This window comes from Tamandua tetradactyla, chromosome 3 (genome assembly GCF_023851605.1).
Source record: "Tamandua tetradactyla isolate mTamTet1 chromosome 3, mTamTet1.pri, whole genome shotgun sequence".
Lineage (NCBI taxonomy): Eukaryota > Metazoa > Chordata > Mammalia > Pilosa > Myrmecophagidae > Tamandua > Tamandua tetradactyla.
In genome coordinates, this window is record NC_135329.1 from 3,630,096 (window position 1) to 3,657,288 (window position 27,193).

Here is a 27,193-nt window from a genome sequence, read left to right on the forward strand (position 1 = left end):
GGAGCCACTGCCACGAGCTGCCACGGCCGGGCCAGGACCTGCAGCCCCACTAAGTCAGCTGGACCCAGAGGCGGACGAGCAACGGCTCGACCACAGGGCGGGACGCACATAGCACCCTTCTCACCCAAAGGGGAAGAGAGAAGTGAGACCAACTAAGGTGTCAGTGGCTGAGAGATCTCAAACAGAGTTGCGAGGTTATCCTGGAGGTTGTTCTTATGCATTATAGAGATATCCCCTTTTTAGTTTTTGGTGTATTGGGGTGGCTGGAGGGAAGTACCTGAAACTGTAGAGCTGTGCTCCAGTAGCCGTGATTCTTGAAGATGATTGTATAATGACATAGCTTTTACAATGTGACTGTGTGATTGTGAAAACCTTGTGTCCAATGGCCCTTTTATCCAGGGTATGGTAGATGAGTAAAAAATATGGATAAAAAATGAACAAATAAATGGGGGGCAAAGGGTAAAATAAATTGGGTAGATTTTACTAGTGGTATAATACTAGTGGTCAATGAGAGGGAGGGATAAGGGTATGGCATGTATGAGTTTTTTCTTTTTTCTTAGTATTTCTTTTTTCTGGAGTGATGGAAATGTTCTAAAAATGCTGATGAATACACAACTACGTGACGATATTGGGAGCCCTTGATCGTATTCTTCTAGTGGACTGTATGGTGCATGAAGATTATCTCAATAAAATTTTTTTTAAAAAAGCATGGCAGAGCCATCCAATGGCAGGGGATCAGTCATTCGAGGGATAGTGTTGATTAAATGTATTATTTTACGGTAAAATCCTCATGACACTCGGGTATGGGAAGCAAGTCAGAAAAATTGTGCCAATCAGATGTCATTTTTGTAATTAAAAAAAGAAAAAAAGAGTAATAGGCATATATACACATAGAAACGTACAGAAGAAAATATTTCCAAATGTTAGCAGGATTATGTATGCTTTTTAATTTCTTTTGGCTAATCAATATTTTCTACAATGAACATATATTTCTCTTGCATTTCTAAAAACTTTTATTTTTAAATGTTTTTAAATGGTTCAGAGAATTAGAGAGTGGTCATTCTCTCCTTCTGTAGTCAAATTCCAGCTAATGAAACCCATGAGAGAGCACTGCTTCATGGGATCAAGGCTTCTTCATGACTAATATTTTACTTATCCAGGTGCTGGTACTTCAAAATGTTTTGCATTAACCAATTTTTAAGAAAATTTATTTTGAAATTTTGTAAGAAAAATTGTTTTCAACAGCACTGCATATTCTCACGCAGCGCACAATAAGAACGAGCTTCTCGGCAGCTTTAGCATTACGAGGAGTCCAGACTCTGCCACGCTGAGTGAGGGGCGGTCGCTGAGGCCGCGTGCGCCTCCGAGAGGGGCTGAGGTCACGACCTCCTGAGCATCTCGAGACGCTTTTCCATCACGTCTCAGCCTCCCGCACTGCTCGTGAGCCGTCAGGCTCGGACACTGCCCGACGCAGCTCTTTTCCGCTCTTTCTAGGCCAGTGCTTCGAATCTGCTGTCGTCGTGGACAACACACATATCCTTGTTAGGAGTGGGGGTGACGTAAGAGAATCCAGATGAATATTGTGCCATCTCACTGATACGACCAGCTGGAGGAAGCACACTCCTGGAGGCAGCATCTAGAGTACAGGTTGCCGGGGGTGGCGGGGGTGAGAGTAGGGGTGAGGAGTTAGGCTGGAAAGATACACTATCTGGGATGATGGAAAAGCTTTGGTAATTGTGGTGGTGGAGGGAGCATGACATCGTGAATGCAGATAACAGCACTGAGTTGTACATCTGAATATGGTTAAAAGGGGAAATTTTAGGTTGTATATATGGCACTAGAATAAATTTAAAAAAAATCCATGAAAATGCACAACATAAGTAGTGAATCCTACATTAAACCATGGCCTATAGTTAATGGTAACTTATAAAAAATGTGCTTTCATCAACTGTAACAAAAATGTACCAGACCCAGGTAGGGTGTTACTAACGGGGGATGGACGGGAATCCTGAATTTTCTGCATGACTGTTCTGTAAACCTACAACTTCCCTAACAATACAAGAGGAGGCAGAACGAAAGTGAGCAGGGCCGAGGGGGGGCCCTGGGAACCCGAGACCCAGCGTGGGGGGAGTTCGCAACTGTGAGCTTTGCAGGCTGGCGCAGATCACCACGTGTCCTGAACTAAGTGCAGGGTTGGGATTTCATCCTGCGGGCAGGCGGGGCTACTGACAGTTTCAAGGGAATTGAGGCGCTGTTCTTTGTGTTGATAAACGCCTACTACAAGAGCAAGACAGGGCGATGGGGGTCTGGAGGGAAATGGGGCTGTGCAATCGAGGTTATCAGGACCCTGGCAGCGCTTACATGTGGCCTCTTCCAGGTGGTAAATGGAGCACATTCTCCCTTGAAGAGAAGCCACAGGGGATATTTATCTCTGGCTTCTGGGCCAGGAAAAGCAGTGCCTCTCCTATAGCATGGGCCTGTGAATATTATAAATAATTGTGTCCTCCTCTTTACTTTGGCCATTAGGAAGCTCTACGTGTGAAATTGTACACAAGGACTTTGCCCTGGCTTATCTCAGGTGCACACTTTCATTTTGCCCAGAATTCCTTATCTATTGTGTCCTTTCCTACTATTTGAATTTTCATAGGTGGTATCAAATTATTTTTGGAATGAAGTGGAGAATAATGAAAGAATGTTGTAAAAGTCTGAGACTGAAATCACAAAAAAGAATCAACAGCTCTTGATAGGGCTTTCAAACTCTTAGGATAGCACATTTAATAGAATTTTTTAAATAACCAACTGACTGCTTTGGTTGGGGTATATTTCACTATGTTAAATTACTGCATTAAAAACAGGAAGACTGTGACACAAAAAACATGTTACTTAAAAAAAATAGATAAACTGGATTGCAATAAAATTTAAAACTTTTATGCTTCAAAGGACACCATTAATAAAATGTAAAGGCAACCACAGAATGGGAGAAAATATTTGCAAATCATATATTTGATAAGGGAATTGTACCTAGAATATATAAAGAATTCTTACAACTCAATAATAAAAGGAGAATCTAAATTCAAAATGGGCAAAAGATCTGAACAGACGTTTCTCCAAGGAAGATATACAAATGACAAAAAAACCAAACGAACAAAAAAATGCATGAGAAGATTCTCAACATTATCAGTCTTTGGAGAAATGTAAATAAAAACCACAATTGTGATACCACCTCCCACGTTCTAGGATGGGCAGGGCAGGCAGCACAAGTGTTGGTGAACACGCGGAGAAATCAGAGCCTCCAGCACCACTGGTGGGAATGCAAGGTGTGCACAACTTGGGGGGATGGGTGGACATTCCCTCAAAAAGTTAAACACAGAGTTATCACACCACCCGGCTAGTCTACCCAGGAGAAATGAACGCATATGGCCACGCAAACACAAATCTTTATACAGAACTTTTCATAGCAGCATATTCCTAACAGCCCGAAGTGGAAACAGCCCTAATGGGCATCAGCTTACTGCCTGGGTGAACAAAACGAGGGACACCCATGCAATGGAGCGTTACTTGGCCGTAAAGATGAGTGGTGCACGACACAGGTGCCCACAGGGCGAGCCCAGGAGACATGCGAAGGGAAGGAAGCCAGGCACAAAAGTCCACACACTGTGTGAAATGCACAGAGCAGCAAACCCATAGGGACAGAAGGTAGATTAGAGGCTGCCCGGGGGGTGGCTGCTATAGGGGTTTCTCTAGGAGGAAACCTCCTAGAGAGGTTGATTGTGGTGAGGGTGGGACAACTCTACGAACATTTTTAAAGAATCATTGGACCGTCCGCTTAAAAAGGAGGCTGCATGGTTTGTGAATTGCATCTGAATAAAACTGCTTTTAAAAACCAGGCAGTCGCCCTGCTCCGCCCATGCAGAACCAGAGACACGCCCGAGTCCAGCGCAGCCGCTCCTGGCCCACAGGTGCCTTCTCCCTGCCCCGGGGCTGTCCCTGCCCGGAGGGGACAGACCTCCCTCGTCAGCGCGGGTCCTGCAGGTCCCTTTACGGGAGGCGACGGCCTCAGACGTGTTTGCTTTCAAGTCGATGACATGCTTCTGACTTCGCGGGTTCCTCAGACACTCAGGGAGGGGCTGGGAGGCAGTCCCCAGGCCAGTAGCCCCAGAGCACCCGCCCAGGACAGGGCTGCGTGCCCATTTTCCAGTGGCCTTTGCCCCCGCCTGCACCCCGCTTCGGTAGGGTTTGGAGGTGCTGCGCCCCAGGGTGCACAGCCGTTTGCACTGCGGGAGCCCCTGCATGGAACCCCCACTCTGCGGCTGGAGCTGGGCGGGCAGGGACGCAGCCTGGAGCCTCGGCTGTGGCTGCAGTGGCCGCTCCAGGGCTCCAGGGGGTGTCTGGACCCTCGAGTGTGCTGGGTGAGTCTCCGTCCCGGGGCCAGACCAGACCCGGGAGTGGGTGTTTGTTCCCCTTGTAAAGAGCAGAAGGCGGGACACCTGGGAGGGAGTGAGGGGGACACACTAGGGCTCGGGGCGTCTTAGCGGCCCCAGCCCCCCACGCCACGGAGCAGAGGCGCCCCCGCCTGCCCCCCGCTTCACCCCTAAGAGGGCGCTGGCACTGGGCCTAGATTTTGGGACAGTCTTGGAACCCCAGCGCTGGGGTGGGGGCTTCCCCTGAACCCTGTGGAGCACGACGGAAAGGGTGACGGCGCTTCCAGCCGCGGCCCAGCTCCGGGTGCCTGGGGCTGCGGGGGTGCAGCAGACGTGCTGCCAGGAGCCCCCACGGCCCCACCGAGCCAGCATTCAGTCCGCACGCACCACTGAGAGGCGTCCCGGGCCTCACCCTCTTGGCCCCGACTAGCCAGCCAGGCCCTCCCCCTGGGCCTCTCCTCGGCCCCACAAAGGGGGCGGGGTGCCCCTCAGAACCCGAGGTCGGGAAAAGCCCCGGTGCACCCGTACAAGCAGGCGGAGAGCCCAATCGCGTCCAGAACAGGCTGGGGGGTAAAAGGGGCCCTTGCCGCTGGCACGAGCCCAGCTCGGCCCCTCCGCCCTCGAGGGTCTGAAAGACGGATGGACGGGACATTGCTGCTCTCCTTTCTAAGCTACAGGACGGGTCTCTGTGACCCAGAGGCTCCGCAGGCTGGGGACGCCAGCAGTGCACCCGGGAAACCAAAAGGGAAACCGGCGTGCACAGGGACAGGCCAAAAGTGACACCGCCAGAGGAAGGAGAAGGCGAGGCCTGGGCAGCCTGTGGGCGCTGGGGGTGGGCAGCGGGCAGTGGGCAGGTCCTTCTCTCCGGCTTTGCCACAGCTTGTCCCAACCTTCTGAATGTCAGGATGCTGGGGGTGGGGGGCGGGCACCAGGCAGGAGGGGGTGCCTGGGAAAGGGGCCAAGAGCTGCTGGGGCGGTCAGCTCAGCTCCCTGCCCGCTGACCCTCCACTGTCTGCTGGACGGTGCTCTGAAGGGCTCTGCAGTATGTCTGCAGTTTCACTCTTAGGAGAGAGAAGCAGCCCTTGCTTCAGAGGTGCTGAGGATTCTGCGAGGGAGAGAACCTGTCAGCGTGGTATGTGAGGCCGGTGCCCCAAAGTGCCACTTTCCTGCGTACGCCCTCCTGGATGGGGTGGGAACGTTACAGGTCCCCACGGAAATCCAAGCTCACGGGGGCTGTGTCGGAGGCTCTTCAGGGTGAGCTGCTGCCCTCCTCGGTTCACTCCTGGAAGCTGAAGGCACTACCCGGGTGGGGCATGGTCACCCCGGGCCACAGGTGTGAGGCCCTCTGCCTGCTCACACCGTCAGCCATAAGTGATGTGCAAATGCCAGTGCCACACTGACCTGAGTGCCCCCCAAATCATGTATCTAACAAGACTGCAGGGCCACTCGGTACCAAATGCCCCCCGCCAGGCCCTGTGGTCCTTGGGAGACCTTGTCACTGTGCCCAGTGCCGAGCAGGCACAGAAAATGCGAAAGTCATGCCCTCTGCTCTAGAACAACTCAGCCTCCCGGAAGTTTCCAGAGCCTTCTGGGCTCAGCCTGCATGCAACAAACTGTACATGCTAGAGGGCGGCAGAGAGGGAAGGATGGGGGACCCAGAGGGCTGCATGGAGGATGAGGCACCTCTTTTAGTTGCATCATTTGGGCAAGGATCCCGAAGCACAGAACTGACGCTAGGGGCTCAGCATGGCGCACAGTAGGACTGGCGCTGGTGGCAACCAAATGGAATCCTCTGGGGGACCTGGAAGAGGGCCACATGCAGAAGGGCCTGGAAACGCTTCTTGGCTGGGTTGGCCACCATCTCTCTTCCCAACGTCTCCTTGAGCAGCATGTTCCCCTGGCTCCCTGCAGATTCCCCTGCCTGCTCCATCTCGTGCTGCACTTGGGCGCTCGTCCTGCTGCTGAGAGCAGGCGCTCACACACTCAGCTTCAACAGGCCCCAGCACGGTGTGTGTGGAGCTTCTCGGCCCAAAGCACAGAGCCTGCTGTTTCCCGTGCCTCAGTCCACCCCCTCAGCCCCCTGACCAGCTTGTGCCAGTGCCTGCACACAGTAGGTGCCCATTAAATGCTCAGCGGCGAGATGCTCTCAGGCGGTGTGACAGCTGGGCCGAAAGGAGCTCGGCCAGCGATACTCAGAGGGACGGAGAGGCTGCTGTCACTTGCTGGGTGGGTGGAAGCTGTCCACAGGGGGCCTGGGATGGAGCCCACGTGCTGAGCCCCTGATGCCCACTCCAGAACCCGCATATCCTAAGCATAACCAGAGAAATGAACTCCTCGGCTTTCCCCAGTGGCCAGAGCCCTGGAAATCACAGCTAGAGGCGAGCCCTGGGGGGTGGGCGGATATCCTCTGAGCTTACAGGGCACCAAGAGCCCTGGCTTCTCCACCATATCCTCAGACTGCAGGGGAAGCCCAGGCCGCACCGGCCAGTGCCGTGGGCAGGAGGCAGGGATGAGCTGAAGTTGGCAGTGGCCTGTGGCCACCCTTTGGTCAGCTTGCCCCTCTGCATTGTGCCCGGATAGTTGGGGGTGGGTCCCTCTGTGCTGAGCTAGAGCGGCCAGCGGCTATAACCCTCCCAGCATCTCCCGGGTTGTGTCATGTGAGCCCAGGGCATGTCTCTCCACTTATAGCGGGCTGGGAGGCGATGGCAGCTGCCTCGCCCACTCCCTTCATCCAGGGGGCCTGGCCACTGCCTCGCCGAACATCCAAGGGCCGCCCACACCCCTTGACCAGCTTTCCCCCACCTCACGACTTCCGGGCACTGAGGGTGGGGTGGTGTGGACAAATCAGTCTGCAATGGGTGGAACCTTCCAGAACCTGACAAAGTGGGGGTGGGGTGTTGACACAGCAGCGCTTGGAGGTGCGGCCGGCTGGGGCTACCTCCCAGGGGGACGTTGGTATCTGGGTGCCTTCATCTCCTTCCTAGGTGGCCCGAAGCTGGACAGACGGCGGGCTAGGGCACCGTGCATGGCTGTCCACAGCTGGGCCTCCCTGGAGCCTGAGGAGGTGCCGGATGGAAGCCCAGTCGGTGTGAGACCCACTGCCCAGCACGTCTGCACCACGCCAAGGGGGCGGCCGGGCATTATGGTGACAGCCTCAAAGGGCAGCTGGAGTGGGGACAACTGAACCAACAGGCCAAGCCCTGGATCTTGGGATTCACCCCTACGAAGCTTATTTCTGCAAAGGAGAGACTAAGCCTACTGATGACCAGGTCAGAGTCAACCCTGGTGACCCTCTCCATGGCTCAGATGAGGCCTCTCCCTAAACCAACCTGGCAGGTGAATTCACTGCCCTCCCCTCGTGGAGCTGAGTCCTAGGCATCAGCCAGGACTCTGCATGGGGACTGACCAAAAGGGGAAGAGAGAAATGAGACCAAATAAAGCGTCAGTGGCCGAGAGATTTCAAACAGAGTTGTAAGGTCATTCTGGAGATTATTCTTATGCGTTATATAGAACTACATTTTTAGTTTATGGTGTATTGGAGTAACCGGAAGGAAGTACCCAAAACTGTTGAATTGTGTTCCAGTAGCCTTAATTCTTGAAGACACCTTTATAATTATCTGGCTTTTACAGCGTGACTGTGTGATTGTGAAAACCTGTGACTGATGCTCCGTTTATCCAGATGAGTAAAAAAAATGAGGGCAATAAACAGGGATATGGGGTAAAAAAAAAAATGGGGTGGATTGCAGTAATAGGGTCAATGACAGGGAGAGGCAAGGGGTATGGGATGTAGGGCTTTTCCTTGTTATTTCTCTGTCTGCAGTGACGCACGTTCTCAGAACGACCGTGGTGCTGAATACACCTGTGATGGTACTGTCAGCCGGTGACTGTACACCATGTGTGGACTGCATGTGTGAGATCTGGCAATAAAAACAAAAATAGTAAAATTAAAAAAAGGTACAAGGGCAGCTGCACGTCTGCTGCCCGACCTGCCGGAGCTCACAGGGCTGGCTTAGACTGCACAGGCCCAAGGCGCTGGCCTGGCCGGGGCAGCCCGGGGCTTTCCTGGGGAGCTGGGCGGAGCCAATGGGCTCCAGGGGGTGCGACGCTGGGGGGAAGGCCTGCCCCGGGGCGCCCCACGGCTTCTGGAACAGCAAACCCAGCTGGTCCCAGATGAGGCTGGTCTCCCTTCGGTGGCAGCTGCGCTGCGGCTGCGCAGCCTTCTCAGCACGCAGGGGCCGTGGAGCTTGGGTGCCCAGATCCCAACTCGGCATCAGTCACTGAGGTTCAAGCCACAGAAAACCCTCCGCTCACATGCACCCCTGCAGCTTCCCTGGTTGCCTGGAACCTGTTCCTTGTTCTCCAGTGGCCATTGGTTTGCAAACCGTGTGGCTTCAGAGACTGAGGGTTCCAGCGATACGAGGCCAGGTGGCCTGGGCACGCTGTGTCTGTGGGGACGAGTTTATCCGGCACTAGAGCCTCCTGTCCAGTGTCCAAGCTGAAAAAGCCTGAGAAGTCACCCCCTTCACCATCCCGGGGAGCCCATGGAGGCTGAGCAGGTCTGGCCCCCCAGGAAAGGACGGCTGGAGCCGGGACAGAGGCTCAGTGACCCCAGCGTCCTGCAAGGGAAGCTCCCGGGTTGAGTCCGTTGTGCTAAAAGCAGTCTTCCCCCCTCCCCCCTCCCCCAGCCTGCTGCCCCCCATCAGCCCAGCACATGGAAAAGCACAAGCCCAGCAAATGCTGGCATGCGTCACTGGCAAAGACTTTACTGGATGATTGGATGTCCCCACTGGCCAGTAGGACATGGAACTGCGGGGAGAAATGGGTCGCAGTTAGAACATCGTGTCTGCAGCACAAATCTTGGCTGAGGTGTCCGAACAGCTGGAGGTCACTAAGAAAGAGGCCGGGGCCGCAGCTGGAGGAAGCCACACCAGAGGGTGGAGGGCTGGGTCCCACCAGGACCCCCGCGGAAGGGCCTCCCGCCCACGGTCACCCTGCCCTGTTGTGCCGGTCCTGCAGCCTGCTCCAGCGTGGGACAACCACATCTTCCTCATCCGAAGCCAGCCAAGGTGTGGGCAGGAAGGCTGAGGAAGGGGCAGGGAGCTGGTGTCCAAAGGGCAGAGCGGCAGTGGGGGAGGGAGGGCAGGGCCAACCGCAGCCGCGCAGCCTCTCAGTGCAGACCCTCTGCCTGGGGTCTTCCCCTCTGAGTGATGGGTGCAGGGCCCAGGACCGGGCCTGGGCAGGAGTCTGCCTGGGGGAGGCAAGGCGTGGGAGGATGCATGCCAATGCTCCCACCCCCACCCCCACCCCCAGAGGGTCCCGCAGGGCTGGCAGCAGGGACACTGGACACGGCGCAGCTCGGGACTGCCATGGATTGGTACTTGGTCATTTCAGGAGAGGGTCTGGGGTCCTGTTTCCAACCCCCTCCATGCCATCACAGTCAGGCCAGAGCCAGGGAGCGGGAGGGTGTGTCATCAAAGACTGCATTCAGCAGACACTTCCCCCCTCCGTCATTCATTCACTGAGAACTTCCTGAGTGCCAGGCCCTTCCCAGTCTTAGGTGCTAGGCTGGGGGCCTGGGGACACTAAGGCACTGACCCTGCCCCGGCCAGGCTCTTCCTCCTCGGCAAGGGGCCATCCACTGGTGAAAGGCAGGGAGCATGCCAGCCCCTCAGGCCCAACGAGGCCCAGAGGCAGGTCTGGGAGCTCCAGGGCCAGTGCCAGGGAGATTGGTCAGAAGCCCTGACAGGCCACTCTGGGCAGAGCTGGAGGGGCAGTGCCCACTGTGCTTTAAAACGGCCGACACTGGGCCTGTGAGCAGGCTGGTCTTCCCCGGGACAGGGAGGGAGGGTTGGGGCTGGCGGTGGGGCCTCCTTCCCCCACAGCATGAGCCACAGGGAAAAGCCCCTGCCTGGGCCTGGGAGGAGACACCCGCCCAGAGCTTGGCTCGCCCACGCAGCTCCCACTGCCAGGTCCCTCCCATGGACTCCACAGTGGCTTGGCACAGGGGACCCCCAACCGGGCCAGGTGCTCCCCTCGCCTGTTCTGGGGCAGCACACGAGTGAGTGTGGGGCTTCTCCTGCAGAGGGTTCCCTGTGGATCCGGTCAGGCCCCCGAGAATTCATGCACCCTCCCTCCATCCTCAGTGCCGGGCTTCTGCTCTGCGCGGCCACCTGGACAGAGATGACCCAGGCTCCAGTGCCCAGTGACCGCCGTCTCTCCACATTGCAAGGGTCCCACTTGACCGCACGGTCCAGGAGAACCAGGACGATGCCCTACGGGGTCCTCTGCCCCGGCCTCCACCCCTCCCTGGGATCCAAGTCCCCCCCCAGCCCCCTCCACAGGGGAGGGGCTGCCGGCCCAAGGAGCTGGGCCAGGGGTGCGTGGGGTCAGAAGAGGCTGGGGGCGTCTTGGCCAGGCCTGTCGTGGTCCCGGATGTACTGCAGGATGTCCATTTCGTCCATGGCTTGGACCTGCTGGGGCGCCCGTGGCCCTGCCATGGCTCTCGACGGGCCCGCTTTGGGGGGCACAGCCGGCTTTCTGGGGAGCGCTGGCTTGGCTGCCACGGGCGGCTTGGGCCTGGGCGTGGGCTCGACTCCCAGGCTCAGAATGTGGTCCAAGTCCTCTCCGGCCCTAGGGAACCAGAGAGGGGCCTGAGCGGACTCACCCCAGCAAAGGCAGCCAGACCCAGAGGCAACGCACCCCCACGGGGCACAGAGCTGCCCTCGCCGGACGACGCCAGGCCCAGCCCCAGCCTGGTCCCTTCCTCCATCCCGCCGCAAAGGGAGCTGGGCCCACGGCAGCCCCTGCTGGCTGCTTCCCCGTGACCCCCCAACCCCCAGGCACACGGGCCTCCCCGACCAACTCCCTGCAAGCCCTTTGGAAGGAACAGTAGCAGCTGTGTTTGCAGAGCTCCTGCTTGGGGCCAGCGTCCTAGCTCCACTGTCCTGCACTGTCCTCATGTGCCCTGGGGCGTAGGGAGGGAGAGGCTGCCCGGGATGAGGGCCAGCGTGTGGCAGAGCCTGGCCGGACCCAGGCTGCCTGCCTCAGAAGTGGCACTCTCACCCAACCAGGGGTGGCCAGGGACAGCACACAGGAAGGCCTCTGGGTGTGCACACTGGGGTCTGCCCGCCTCCAAGACCCTGCCGTGGCCGCCATGTGCAGAGTGGGCCCTCCAAGGGCTGGGCCCTCAGCCAGGCCCCACCGGGCTCCATCATAGTCTGGGACTGATGGATGCCCTTCTGGGGGCCAGACCTCAGGCCGCAGCAGCCCCCTGCACCGACTGAGACGGGTAGGCCAGGCCACTGCCTGGCTCTGCCCTCTGCCCACCATGCTGTGCTGTGCTGCCAGCTCCTCGTGGGGTGACGTGGCTCCTGGAGACCAGGTATGCAAACGAAGACCCCACTCAGTCCCTCTACCCATCCACCCGACGAGCACTGTGCTGAATGCCTGCTGCAGGCAGACAATCCCACATCTATGAACTTATTTAATAATCTTGACACAATCGTGATGACAGAGGCTCGGAGAAGTGCCTTGCCCTGGGACCCACAGCTGGTGTGGGGGGAGCAGGATTCAAACTGGGCATGGCAGGCTCGGTCCTCCAGGGAGTGCCACTTCCTGTGAGCGCCTGCACGGAGCCTTTTCACAGCTTTAGGTCAGGGTTGATCCAGGTGTAGCTGGTCCCCCTCTATGCTGAGGCCACAGACCCCCCACCCACCCAGAGCTCTTAAATAACACCATCTCTAGAGCAAGGAGCTTCTCTCTGGACTCCTTGGTAACCTCTGTGGTCTTAAGACACCCCCATCCTCAGGAAGGACCCCCGCAGGTCAGGCCAGGGGTCATCTGCTGCTCCCATCTCTTGTCCCTCGACAGAGGACGGTTTCTAGGGCTCGCTGGGTCTGAGAGGCCTCAGCTATTCAGAGAAGATCCAAAGCAAGAAGGACTAAAGAGCAAGTGATGCTGGACAGGGCCCTTCTTCTCCCTGGGCCTCAGTTTCCCCATCTGTGAGAGGTGAGATGAATTCATTTCAAGAATGCTCCAGCTTCCATAAAACGCTAAGAAGGAAAGACCTGACCACGGCTTCCAGGCTCCCACCCCACTGGGCAGGGGCTGCCCTGGCAAAAGCCGGGCTCAGGAACCCCACACCCTAAGGAGGTGGGTGAGGGGACAACCCAGAGCCCAGGGACACGGTGGCCAGTCTGGCCCAGAACCAGACGACAGCCGGGGACACGCGTGGCTTGAGAGAGGGTCGAGAGCAGTGCCCTGGAGGCTCAGGCGGAGCTACACGGGAATCCCAGATCCCGCAGGCCGATTCTCTGGGCGGGGGCCCCTGGGCCCCTCCAAACTCCTAAACCATTGGCCAGCCACGCAGGGATTGGGGGCACAGGAGCTGGAGGCCGGGCCCTGGGGCCCTGGGCAGCCACTCAGCCCCTCTGAGCTCGGGAACCACAGAGCCACGTCACAGGTCACCCGGCGCCCTGCGGACAGCAGCGCAGCCCCCGGGAGGGAGACCTGGCCTCGAGCCTCACTCTGCAAACCGCTATTGGGGCCTCAGGTGCCCACAGCTCCATTCCTCGGTCTCCCCACCTGCGAGCCAGGGTAACCTTGCTCTGCCGCTCTCACGAGGGTCTCCTAAGGACCAACTAAAATAACCGATGGGGAGTGTATGAGTGGAGGGGACGGAGGGGATGACGTGGACACCGGCTGTCTGCCGGGTGCCACAGGTGCCACCAAGGCCCATCTAAGCCCAGAAGAGCAGCCCCACGCTGGGGCACCCACGGGCCAGCCGGGGAGGGAGGGTGCGCACAAACGGGTCCGGGACCAAGTTACCGGAGCGCAGAGGATGGAGGGATTCCAGGGGCCAGAGCAGCTGGGAAGGCGTCCTGGGGAAACCGGGCCTTCGGGGAGAGAATTCTGGAGAAGGGGAGGCTTAGAGCCCAGGGCAGGCTCGGGACCGGGGGCTCCCCGCATGAGGGCACCCCGACACCCAAGCAGCTGGGCCAGAGCAGAACGGGGTGCTGTGGCAGATGCAATCACCCTGATAAACACATGCTCTCACCCTCCCCGAGGATGCGAGCCCACGGTAAACAGGACCTCGGGGAGACGTGATTGATTAATCCTGCAGGACAGGACGGGGAGGGGAAGATACTATTTTAAATTAAGATGTGGCCACCTGAACCCTGGGAGTCTCACACTTCCTACCTGAGGCCCTCTAAGAGAAAGCCACGGGGAGGTGCTGAGAGCCAGAGGAGCTGGAAGAGAACGGCCGCAGGACGGGAGGCAGAGGACAAGCCCAGGAACCCCAGGACTGTGGCCAGCAGGCACCGACCCCAGGAGAAACCACGGCTTCCAGCCTCTGAAACTGTGAGATGACCAATTCCCACTGCTGACGAGCCCAGTGTGGGCCACCTGAGAAGGGCACAGGTGCCTCTGATGGGCCAGCACAGCTGGGGGAAGAGGCCTGCTGGGTGAGGTGCCAGCACAGCCTGCCCAACCCCAGCTCCTGGCAGAAGGTGCTGCCTGCCGCTCCCAGGATGTTCTGGGGTTCCTGCCTCATTCCTGGGGTGACTTTCTGTGCTGGGGCACAGACCTGAAAGGAGATACCTGGGTTGCAGAGGTGAATGAAAGGTAATTCTCCTGGTCCAGACCCACAGGGCCTTTATGGACAGAGTTGGCTCCTGGCCACCACGGGGTGCTGTGCCACTTGGCCTGATGTGTCCCAGCCCTGGGCAGCACCCACACCCTCACCACTGCATCCTCCACTGCAGACTGGAGCCCAGGAAATGCTCAAGGCACTGAGTTATCCTCAGATGGGGGCTCATAGAAAAATAAGCAGCTAAAAGCTTGTGTCAGGTTCCAGGATTTGTACTGCTTGGCAAAGCCATGAGTCTGTGGAATGGATTAGGAGCTGGACTTCGCCCTGAGGCAGGAAGTGTGAAGCAGGTGGCCAGCTACGGGGGAGGCGGTGGAGTCCTACTCAGGACATGGGAACTGCGCTTCCAGCTGGGGCCCCTGAGCCACGACTGGGACCAGGTCCCACTAACTCAAGGTGCAGCTTCCTCTCTTCCAGGTCCAGCTGGGGTGAGGTCTACCCCAAACGAGAGAGGGAGCTCTGAAGATCACAGCCCCTAGCCCTCCTTCCTGGGCCCTTGAAGAGGACAGAACTCAATTACACATAAACCTGGCAGCCACTCGCTGATACAGTGCACAGTAAGAGAGAGCAGAGGTTTCTCAGACTCCAAACCCTGCTTGTCACACCACTCCACCTGCCTCACGGTGGCTTGTGCTGGGCTAGTTGGTGCTATGAACAAGTGGGTGAAAGCATGAATGCATAACAGTCCCAGGGCAGACACAAAGAAAAATAAACTATGGTTCCTATTCTCAAGAAGCTTTTTCTTTCATTATGAGATGTTTCATCAAAGCAGAGACTGATAAGGGTTTAATATTCATACTATATAAAGAAATCCTACAACTCAAAAACACAAAGACAAAGAACCCAATTTAAAACTGGGCAACAGACTTGAACAGATATTTCTTCAAAGAATAAATTCAAAAGGGCAATAAACCCAATAAAAATGTGCAACACCATTAGCTATTAGGGAAATACAAATCAAAACCACAATTAGATACCACCTGTGTTAGTTTGCAAACTGTTGGAACGCGATATACCAGAACCGGAGCAGCTTTGGAGAAGGGGAGTTTAAAAGTTGCAAGCTTACAGTTCTAAGACCATGAAAATGTCCAAATTAAGGCATAGAGGGAAAGATACCTTAACTCCAAAGAAAGGGCCAGTGAAGTCTAGGGCTTTTCTCTTAGCTGGGAGGGCACATGGCGATATCTGCCAGCTTTCTCTACTCATTTCCTAAGGCTTCCCCAGGGGCGTTTTCCTTCTGCTCCAAAGGTTGTGTGGACTCTGTTGGTTCTGGTGGCTCTAAAGCTCTTTCCAAAATGGTTCCCTCTTAAAGGGCTCCTGTAAGCAACCCCAGCTTGAATGGGTGGAGACACATCTCCGTGGAAACCATCTAATCACAAGTTACCACCCACAATTGGGTGAGTCACATCTCCATGGAAACAATCAAAAAGATCCCACTCAACAATACTGAACGAGGATTAAAGGGGTACACAACAGATTTCTGGGGTATACAACAGATTCAAATTGGTACACCATCTCACATCCGCTAGAATGGTTACAAGTGAAAAAATGGAAAATAACAAATCTTGGAGAAAAAAGAACACTTGTTCATTACTGGTGGGAATGTACAATGGTGCAGTGGCTGTGGAGAAGAGCTTAGTATTTCCTCAGTGAGTTAAGTAAGGAAATGCCGTATGACTCGGCAGTCCATCTAGGTACATATCTCAGAGAATTGAAAGCAGGGACATGAGGAGACATTTGTACACTTATGTTCATGGCAGCATTATTTATAGATGCCAAAAAATGGAAGCAACTCAAGTGTCTATCAACAGATGAATAGATCAACAAAATATGGTGCATACCTACAACAGAATATTATTTGGCTATGAAAGGAATGAAATTCTAACACACACAACAACATGCATGAACCCTGACGGCATCATGTTGAGTAAAATAAGCCAGACAAAAAGAAACAAAATTTGTATGATCTCACTGATACGAAAATAGAATATATGAAATTTATAGTTAGAAACTAAAATACAAATTATAGGGACAATGGTGGGGCAGGAAATGGGGAGTAATGCTTAATCGGCGAAGAGTTTCTGTTTGGGGTGTGGGAAGTTCCGGTAATGGGCAGTGGTGACGGCAGCCCATCACGAGTCTAATCAGCAGCACTGAATTGTATATTTGAAAGTGGTCAAGTTGGGGAATTTTTAGGTTGTCTACATGTTAACAGAATAAAAATTTTAAAAACCATAGAACTATACAACACAATCAGTGAGCCCCAATGTAACCTAGGGATTTTAGTTAGTCGTGTAAGTATAACTAACATTGACTCACTTACTGTTCAAAGGTACCCACTAACCCGAAGTGTGAACACTAGGAAAACCATGTGTCAGGGAGAGGATATGGGAACTCCGTACTTCTTTGCACGATTTTTCTGTATACTACACCTTCTTTGATGACATATAAAAAATATTCTGTTGTTTAAAGAGAGAGTCCTGGGGACCCAGAAGGATGCCAACTGCCGCCTCGTGCTGCCCCAGGAGCCCCAGGGAGAGCCGTTCAGCGCTGGCGTCTCCCTGCCCTGCTGGGAGCTGTCCTAGGAGCAGGGACCCCTTGAGGCAGGGCCTCTGCACTCTCCCAGTACCGAAGTCCACCGAGCACAGCCAAGGGCGCTGGCACAGGGGCTTTTGAACAAACTCAGCTGGGAAGGCTACCCTAATCTCCCCCTGAGGCACCCCGGGCCTCGTGGCTGTCCTCTGGCTGACCCTGGCGCTCCTTTTCCCTAGGCCTCAGTTTCCCCCACAAAGAAATAACAGTAATACCAGCACTCTTCCCCGCCTGCCCGCAGGCCAAGAGCAAGAGAGCGAGCAGATCCGGGGGGCTGTGGGGGTGGTGCAGACATAGGAGCCATCGCTGTGATTCGGGCTCAGCTGGCACGTGGGGGGCTCACGGCCTGCACCTGCTAACGGGGTGCAGGTGACAGCCTCCGGGGACTGCACGCCTCGGTGCCAGCACTCCACTCCTGGAGAGCCACAGCTCGGTGTCCTGTGAGAAGCCACGGCGCAGCCCTGCATTCCAGGCAAGGCGGATGCAAAGCGCAGACACCCCCAACTTTCTCACTAACCAGGCAGCCTCACGCATGGAAGCCCAGGGAGAGCCACCGTGACCCCGAGAGAGCCACTATGACCCCGGGAACAGTGCTATGACCCCAGGAGAGCCGACATGACCCAGGGAAAGATGCCGTGACTGACGGAGGGCCACCATGACCCCAGGAGCCCTGCAGTGACTCCGCATGAGCTGTGCTGACCCTTCACGAGTCGTCGTGACCCTGGGTGAGCTATATGACCCCTTGTGAGCTGCCGTGACCCCAGGTGCAGAGGCCACCTCCTGCCTCTTCTGCAGCAAGTGCTCGCAGAGCCCGGGACAGGTAGGAGGTGGCAGGCCAGGCAGACCTGGATCCCACACCCCTCCCCTACCTGGGAGCTGCGGCCTGGGGAAGTCACCTCTCTGTCACGCTCTATGAACGCTACACAACCGAGACGGCAGACCTCCTCGGCTGCAGTGGACACTGAAGACAACATGCAGGCTGCCCACATGGAGAGTCTAATGCGGCCAATGCCCCATCGGCAGTGGCCGTCATTCTCCCACGAGTTCTGCTCACAAGCTGCCTCTTAGCGCACTGGGCCTCACTGTCCCTTCCCTCCGTGAACTACTGCCGGGAGCTCGGCTGGCGGCCACTCTCCAGAACACAGCACCGCCGCTCCCATGACCGTGCGCCACCAGCAGTCAGCTGTCCGTGCTCCCAAACCCGCTCAGGCCATCACACATCCTCCTGTAATTACCTAGCTTAATTACTGCTTATGTGAACTATTAACATCTGACAGTGAAAGGACAGGGACTGTGGTGGCCATGAAAACCAAGGCCAGCCTCAGTTCTCCCTCCGTGGAATCTGGGAGCTGCAAGCGCCCCAGGCGCCCGTTGCGGGCTCTTGGCTCTGGCCGGCCTGGGCCTCCCGCCCCCTGAAGCCAGGACGGGGGAGCTGCTGCGTGGGGCCCTGGCTGTGACCCGGCCTTTCTAAGCCGGCGAAGCACCTAGAAGCAGGGGTGTGGGGGTACCTGAACAGCTCCCCCGAGGCGTCCAGGTGGGGAGGGCTGGACGTGGGCCCTCCGCTCCCGTGGGCGGCTGCCAACAGCAAGGGGTCTCCCAGGGACACGGCCCCGCCGAGGTCTGGGTCGTCAAACAGCTTCAGGGCTGCAGGGAAGGCAGCAGCAGAGGGTCAGGGGAAGCCGCGGCCAGGACCCTGGCGGCCAGGGGGTACAGAGTGATGCGGCCTGGCTTTCTGGCTCACCCGGGGTGGGGAAGGGGCTGGGGGCCAGGCAGAGGAGGGGGTGGCAGGGGCTCCCCGGGGTTCCGGGACACCTGTCCACCTCAGCCCCCTCCTGCCCTCCCCCATGCTGTGACCACATCACCGGACCACATCACTCCCCGTTTCGGGTCCTGCAGCATCCCCACCACGTTCAGGAGGAAGCAGCCTCTCCGCTCATTGTGGGCTCCCCTGGCCCACACCAAGCAGGGCTCCCCCCTCAATTCCCATGCTGTATGCGTCTCCCGATACTCACTGGGCTGAGCCTGGGCCAGGCTGCCCGGGGCTGGGGTTCGGTGGTAGGGACGCTGTCCCGGCCCCTATGCCCCGCCACGGATGCCACCTGTGGTCCACGTGACCCACAGCCATTCCTCAGCAGGCCTGGCGCCGGGGAGCCCACCCAGCCCACCTAGCCCACTGGGGAGGCTCCCCAGCCTCGTGCACGGTGCTCTGAGTTTCTGCTCAGAGCCGTTGCAGCCAGAGCCTGCCCTGCCATGGCCCCTGCTGTCCCGTCACCCCATGGCAGGAGCTGGGCTAGGATCTGGGGTCTAGCCCAGTGCCTGGTCCCATAATTCAGGGGTGACTTTGGCTCCCCCTGTCCACCCTGGAGGAGATGCCAGTCCAGAGGCTGCTCAGCAACTCCTCTTCCAGCTCTGCAAGCAACCAGGTAGCGGCACCCACCCAGGCCATGAGCGGCCTCTCACCAGCATCCAAACTGTAAGGTCTGGGGGGCACTGCCTACTCTGCAGCCAAATAGGGCCTAGGGATGCCTGCACCCACCAGTGGACGCAGGTTAAGTAAGGGCCTTGCATACTGGCCCCACCCCACCCTTCTCCAAGCACGGAGAAGCACACTTCTCCCATCTCCTGTGGAGTGCTCGAGACAGGCACGCAGCCCGGAATGTTCCATCCGTGGCACGGCAGGTGTGAGGCACATTTTCCCACACAGCCTCTCCGCAAGCTGAGGCCACACGCAGGCCTGGAGGGACGACCTGCAGCCCGCCTCCCTCATGGCAGCTGGGAGCGCGGGCTGGAGAGCAAGGGGCATGGGGGTCCCCACTTACGGTCCCTGGAGGCCGTGTCCTTTGCAGGGCCCTGTGGGGTGAACGTCTGGCACGGGCCAAAGAGCCCCTCGTCAGGGTCCACCTCGTCATCAAAGATGGTGCGCCGGGCCGAGGGCCTGGGCCTCGCGTCCTCTGTGAGGGGCTTCCTGGGCTTCGAGGAGCTGGAGAACGAGAGCACACAGGAGGCTGGGGTCAGTCCCCCCATGTGCCCACCCAGCCAGGGCCTGCCGGACTCTGAGGCCAGAGAGAGCAGGACGGCGGTGCACGGAGAGGTCACCCAGGGGGACCGGGCGGAGCGGAGGCCCCTCCCTTCAGTCTAGCAGACAGCACCTGCAAGCGGACAAACTCAGGCCCTGCCTCCCTGGCGGAGAGAACTGGACGGGAGAAAGCTGTTAGGAGCAGGCAGGGCTGAGCTGAGTCAGGAAAGAGCTTTCCAAGGACCTGGCGTGGACCCCCGAGATGCTGCTGCTGGAGGCGGTGGGCAGCGGTGGGAGAAGGCGCTGGTCCGAGGCCTGCGGGCCCCTCCCTGCCTAAAGGCCTGCTCGTTCTCAGCCCCCGGACCCCGTGAGGGCACCAGCCAGAGCACGTGCCCTCTGCCCCGGGCCGTAGTGGCCTCCCCTCCAGGGCCAGTGCCCTCCCCCCGGGACGTGGTGGCCTCGTGACATCAACTGTCCCTGGTCAGATGATGTGCCCTCCCCCCACAGGCCGCAGTGGCTTTGTGACGTCAGCTGTCCCCAGGCCACACAGGGGCCACTCCAGAGCGCTCAGCAGCCACGGCCCCCCAGGCGGAGAAGCAGGGAGCGCGGCAGGCCCAGCCAGTGCACGCTCGTCTCCTCACCCCGCTCTCTGTCTCCAGGTAGCCAACGCCTCCTTCGCGCTCACACGCTCATCACCAGGTCCCGCTGGGCCCACGCAGCCCCCCCGGGGAAGCCCCTCTGCGAGGGACAGCCCCCTCGGCTCTCTCGCCGCTATCTGCTGCCAGGCTTCGCCGTCCGGCAGGCTGGGTCCTGCTGTGCGCCAGGTCCTGCTGTGGACGGCCTGGGGTCGGAGGGTAGGGAATGCTCTGGAAGAGCACGCCAGGCCCTATGGTTTGAAGCTGTGTACCCCAGAAAAGCATGTTCTTAAACTGAACCCATTCCCGTGGGTGTGGACCCGCCGCAGGGAGCTTCTGATGAGGTGGCCTCAGTCAGGAGGGCCCTAACCCTGCAGCTGGAGGCCCTTCTAAGCAGAATGAAATTCAGACAAAGAAAGAGGAAGCCATAGCAGCAAGACGATGCAAGCCAGCCGAGAAGGTCAAGGCCAGCAGCGGCCAGCAGGTGTCCCGCCATGTGGCCGAGGAGCCAAGGATCACGGGCAGCCAGCCCTAGCCAGCCATCGGGGAGAAGGTGCAGGGTGAGGACGCCTTCACTTGGACCTTCTCCTGGCCTCAAGGCTGTGAGCCAATCAGTGCCTATGCCAAGGGCATGGCATCTGCTTCAACAACGAGGGAACTGAGACACCAGGCAATCCCTAGAGGCACATTCCCACCGAAAGCCGGATTCAGACACCACCACACTGGTACTCACAGGCATGGCTCACAATTTTAAAAAGGTGGAAGCAACCCAAGTGTCCCTCAACAGATGAATGGGTCATCAAAACAGGATCCACACCGTGAGAACACCATGCAGCCAGGAAAGGACCCAAGTCCTGGCACATGAGAAAACACAGGCAAATCTTGGAGACATTATGTCAAGTGAAATAAGCCAGATGCAAAAGAACAAGTACTGTATGATGTCACAGACATGAAATAACCGGAATATGCAAATTCCCAGAGCCAGAAACTGGAACACAGGTGAGCAGAGAGGGTGGGATGGGGGTCAAGGCTTGATTGGTGCAGTTTCTGTCTGGGGTGAGGGAAAAGTTTAGCCGAAGGATGTGGTGATGGTAGCACAGTGCTGTGTGTATAATCCAAGTATATATTTGAAAGTGGTTAAAATGAAATTGCAGATTGTATTGACATCACCAGAAAAAAATAAAATTAAACAACCCGCAGAACTGTACACCACCAAGGGTGAACCTGGCTGTAAACTATGGTCTACAGTGAACAGCATAATTGTAATAGTATTTTTCTGCCAATTGTAACAAAGGAAAAAAAGTAATCAGCCCCTGCTGTTGATTCCTGTTTTAGCCATTTTAATGCTCTTACAATAAACACGAATATGATTTTTACTGGAATCCTGAATCCCGTGCGCCCCCCAGCATGGCAGGGGCCCCTGCAGGGCGTGCACCACGCCGGCTCACACCTGCAACACTGAGCAGCAGGTTGTGCCCTGGAGGAGGGTTCCAGCCACCCGGCCGCAAGGGGAAGAACCGGGCAGGGGCTCCCACAGCCCGCCTGAGAAGTCTGACGCGGCGCCCGGCCTGCCGTCCTGGGCTCTGGGATGAGGACAAGCTATGCAACAGGGAAAGCAGCCGGCAGGAAGCCACAGCTCCACGCTCGGGGCTGTCAGGGCACGTTTGCCCAACGTGAACAGAGGTTTAGAGAAGCCAAGTGTCTGCCCAAGGCTACACAGGAGACCCGAGGCAGGTGGACGCAGGGCCGTGCTTCCCCCTCCGTGCTCCCCACGCAGGAAGGACGGTGTGGGGATGGCAGGAACCCTGCTGCTCTTCTGTGGGAAGGACGTAGCGAATTTCCATGGCTGAGAACGTGATGGGGCTGTCCAGAAGCCTCACCAGCCCGGCGCCTGCACATCCTCCATCCTACCAACAGGCCAGGTGGGCTTATGCCAGACTGCTGGGCACACCCTCTGCTTGCTGGGAACGCCTGCCTGCCTTCTCGGGGAAGGAGCTTGAATCCTCACCCTAATAGCAAGAGTGCCTTCTAGAAACCCCCAGCTGCACCTGTGGATACGTCTTGCAGAACCAGAGCTCAGCTGCTGTGGCCTCAACAGAGACTGTGGCCCTTGGGACAGGCTGGTCTGAGCTGGCCCAGCCCAGGCTCCTTAAGCCAGGAAGCCCAGGGCAGGCCAGGTCAGAGCAGCCCTAGGCCAGCTGGGACCTCAGGGCACGGCTGTGGGGCCGGGGAGCAGAGGGCTGATGTGTAGCCTGGGAATGCTCAGCGAGGCCATCAGTGCCCATTCCACCCTCTGTCTCTGCAGAGTCCCGCCAGCAGGACAACGTCGGGTGAACCGACAGACGCGTTATGAGAGTCAGATGGAAAGGAAAGGGAAGAAGGAATACTCAGAGATGACGGGGAAAACCTTCCCAAAGTTAACAAAAGAAATGCACAGGCACCTTCAAGAATCCAACCAATACCAAAGGATAAACTCAAGGAGAACCCTGCCCTGACGCCTGGTAATCAAACGGCTACACACCAGGGCACGGAGAGTTCTGAAAGTGCAAGAGAAAAGGGCGTGTTGTCGCCAAGGCAGTCCCTACAAGAGTAAGTGTCCAGTTCTCCCAGGCGCTGTGGACATGAGAAGGCAGTGGGACGAAATATTTAAAGTGCTGAAAGAAACAACCACCAACCAAGAACGTGACATTCAGCGAGACTGGGTCCCACAAAAGGGAGAGAGGAGCCATTTCCAGATCATCAGGAGTTCCTCACCACAAGGCCTGCCCTCCAAGCGATGCTGCAGGGACTCTTCGGACGAAAAGGAAAGGACACTAGAGAGTACAGAGACCTGCAGCAAACATGAACACTTGGGGACGTACAAATGCCAAAACTATCGAATCACATGTTTTGGTGTGTATCTACGTTTTTTACTTCTTACAGGTTCTAAAATGCAAATGCATAAAAAGTAATGATAAATCATGGTTTTATCTAAACCTACAATGTATAAACAAGTACAATAAAAATGTGGGGGTACAGAAGGATAGAGCAACAGTGCGTGCGCATGCCAATGACGTTAATTTGGTATCAAATCAAACATGATTGTTAAAGATTTAACATGTTAAATTTAAGTCCCATGGTAATCACAAAGAAAATATATGAAAATATATACACATAAATAAATGAGAAGGGCCTCAATTTGGTACAATACAAATGATAACATATGAAAACAGACATCAGTGGGAGCACTGGGGAGGGTAAAGTGGTACACACTCACAAAATCCTAACCGCAAAATGGCAGTGGAAACGCCTGCATTGTCAGCAGTTAATTTAAACATAAACGAGTTAAACTCTCCGGACAAAAGACAGAGGATGGCAGAATGGATAAAAAATCCTACTATATGCTCTTTATAAAACATTCGCCTTAAATCCAAGTAAACTGAAAGTGAAAGGATATAAAAATATATACCATGCAAACAGGACCAAAAGAGGCCTGTACTTATACTAATAACAGACAAAACAGACTTTAAATGAAAAAGGACAAAGAAGGTCACTATATACTGACAAAGAGGTCAATCCAACAACAAGACATAACAGCAGAAGACACAGTCTTCTCTAGTGCACACAGGGTATTCTCCAAAGCAGACGATATGTTAGGTCACAAAAACGTCTCAATAAATTTAAAAACATTGAAATCATACAATGTATCTTCTCTGACCACAATGGAGTGAAGCTAGAAATTTATAACAGAGGGAGGCCTGGAAAATTGACAAATAAATGGAAATTTGAAGAACACACTCTTAAATATTCAATAGGTCAAAGAAGAAATCACAAAGGAAATTAGGAAATATTTTGAAGCAAATGAAAATGAAACCACAACTGTTCTAGCTTGCTAGCTGCCGGAATGCAACACACCAGAGACGGATTGGCTTTTAATAAAAGGGGATTAATTTTGTTGGTTCTTCAGAGGAAAGGCAGCTAACTTTCCACTGAGGTTCTTTCTTATGTGGAAAGCACAGGACAGTCTCTGCTGGTCTTCTCTCCAGGCCCCTGGGTTCCAATAACTTTCCCCGGGGTGACTTCTTTCTCCATCTTCAAAGGCCTGGGCTGAGCTGCAAGTGCTGAGATGAGGAATGCCGAGCTGCTTAGGCTGTGCTATGTTGAGCTCTCTCATTTAAGGACCAGCCAATTAAGTCAAACATCATTTATTGCAGCAGGCATGCCTCCTAGCCAACGGCAGATGTCATGAGCAACAGATGAGGTTCACGTACCATTGGCTTATGTCCGCAGCAACCAGACTAGGTATGCTCACCTGGCCAAGTTGACAACTGAATTTAACTAACACAACAACATACTGGAATTTAAGGAATTCAGCAAAGAAAAGAGGGAAATTTATAGTTCATATTAAAAAAAAAAGAACGATCTCAAACTAGAGATCTAGAAAAAAGAAAAGCAAACCGGCAGAAGGAAAAAAATAACAAATACTGGAGCAGTGATACATGAAATAAAGAACACAAAACTACAGAGACACCAATAAAACCAAAAATTGGTTCTTTGAAAAAAAAATCAATAAAATTGACAAAATTTTAACTAGACCAACAAAGAAAAAAAAGAGAGGATTCAAGTGCTAAAATCAGGAATGAAAGGAGAAAAATTATCACCAACCCCCCCCCCGCCCCCGATCTAGTTGTAAGCTGTCAGAATGCAAAACCCAAGAACTGGAATGGCTTTTAAAAGGGGAATTTAATGAGTTACAAGTTTACAGTTCTAAGGAAGTGAAAGTGTCCAAATTAAGGCACCAACAAGAGGTGACCTTCACTCACGAAAGGCCAGTGGGTCAGGAACCCCTCTGTCAGCAGGGAAGGCACGTGGCATCTGCTGGTCCCTTGCTGCTGGGCTCCGTGCTTTCAGCCTCTGCTCCTGGGGGCTCCTCATGTGGCTTCTCCAGGGCTGGCTTTCATTTCTTGGCTTCCCTTGGCTCTCTCCAGATTCTGGCTTGTTTAACATCTCATGGCAATGCCTGCTGGGCTCCAAGCATCTCCAGACATCCGTGTCTCTCTAGTCTCCAAGTGCCAGCATCTGTGTCACTAGACCCTCTCTGCAGGCTCTGTCGTTTCTACTGTTCCTGAGGTTTCCCCAAAATACCTCCTCTTTTAAAGACTCTAGTAAACTAATCAAGACCCCCATCAGGAATGGGTGAAGTCAAATATCCATCTAATTCAAAGGTCACACCACAAGCGGGTGTACCAAGTCTCCATGGAGAAGATCTAACCACGGGTCTCTGGCTCTAAACTGTTAAATTAGGAGTAAACAGCTGCCTCCACAAGACTGAAGCGGGACTAAAACACGGCTCTTCTGGGGCACATAATGCTTCCAGACTGGCACGCCCCCGGAAGTAAGAAGGATTATGATAAGATAAAATGAAGAACTGTACACCAACACATCTGATAAGCAGAAGAAACGGACAAATTCCTAGAAACACACAATTTACCTAAACTGACTCAAGAAGAAACAAGGCCTGGACAGACCACTGGCAAGTGGAGGCAATCACTGATAAATAACTACCACAGAGAACGTCCTGCCACCCACAGCACAGAACTACCGTGTGACCCGGCAATCCCGCTTCTAGACACACACCCAAAAGCACTGAAAGCAGGGACTCAGGCGGCTGCACACGCTGTCCAGAGAGCATCATTCACAACTGCCGAAAGGTGGACGCAACCCCACTGACCCTAAACAGATGAATGGAAAGACAGAATGTGGTTTCTGCAGCCGATGGAATGTTACTCAGTAGCAAAAAGGAAGTTATGACCCATGCATTATCATGATGAGTGAAATAAGGCAGCCACAAAAGGGCAACTGTATGACGTCACTGATATGAAATGATTAGAACACGCACACTCAGAGTGAGAAACAAGACGACAGGTTACCAGGGAACGGGGTGAGGTAGGAAATATGGAGTTAATGCTTCACTGGTACTGGATTATTTTGGGGTGATGGAAAAGCTGTGGTAATGCTGGAGGTGAGGGTAGCATAACATTGTGAGAGTAACTATCACCACGAATTGTGTATTTGAAAGTGGTTAAAAGAGGACATTCTATATTGTATATATTTTACTAGAATAAAATTAAAAAGAAACCCATAGGACGGTACAATACATGAACCCTGATGCAAACTATGGGTTGTAGTTAACAGACAATTAACATCAAAGGCTAACACTAGGGAACCGCGCGTGAGTGGAGCAGGGCAGACGGGAAGCCTATACTTGCTGTAGACACACCTTCGCCAGTGAGAAATTGTCATAAAAAGAGCTGCCCTCAGGCGTGCACACCAGGGGGGAAGCTAGAGGGAAACCCAGGAGTGAGGAGAGCAGGTGGGGAGGTGCAGAGAACAGAATCTTTCCCGCACCCCCTTGTTCCTTGGGACCCCCTGGTGCAGTAGGGCACCGCCAGATCCCCCTACTGTCACCCCCAAGATTTTTAACAGGCTTGGTGTCGGGGACTTTCTAAACTAGAGCTTGCACGCCCACTCCGAAGGGTGTGCTAACCCAGATTCCCAGGCCGGTGGGTCGAGGCCTGGGCATCTGAGTTTCTCGAAGCTCCCAGATCACGCAGCACGGCCAGCTGGGCGTGGCGGGCTGGGGCGCAAGGTGGGCGCCTAGGCTGGGGCGTCTGCGCTCCAGAGGCTCCGAGCCAAGGGAGAGCTGCCCGAGGGCACCGACGTGGCCGGGTCTGGGGCTGGGGCTCCCTGGGGCTCCCACACAGCCGCTGGGCAACAGTCCTGCTTCCAGGGTGCAGTCTGCAGATCCGCGCGCCAGAGGCACTGCGACCAGACTCACCCCAGAGCATCGAGGTCCCCCAAACTCTGGGAATGAAATACGTACATTTTTTTATGGAAACGT

General features: G+C 55.3%; 1 protein-coding gene across 6 annotated transcripts in view; it reads right to left on the bottom strand.

Moving 5' to 3' along the window:
- Window positions 1-1,012: 1,012 nt before the first annotated feature.
- Window positions 1,013-27,193, bottom strand: part of HS1BP3 (HCLS1 binding protein 3) — a 38,625-nt gene continuing 12,444 nt past the window's right edge. For 2 of the 6 annotated variants that reach the window (XM_077152176.1, XM_077152177.1), the window contains exons 5-7: window positions 19,482-19,642; window positions 18,171-18,306; window positions 9,169-11,051 (exon numbers count right to left, since the gene is read on the bottom strand). In XM_077152176.1, the coding sequence (XP_077008291.1) occupies window positions 10,808-11,051; window positions 18,171-18,306; window positions 19,482-19,642 (541 nt within the window). In that variant the 3' untranslated portion in view covers window positions 9,169-10,807. Of the gene's footprint in view, window positions 1,637-9,168; window positions 11,052-11,891; window positions 12,420-18,170; window positions 18,307-19,481; window positions 19,643-27,193 lie in introns of those variants that run through there. The other 4 variants (XR_013172295.1, XR_013172294.1, XM_077152178.1 and 1 more) reach the window with 4 other exon arrangements.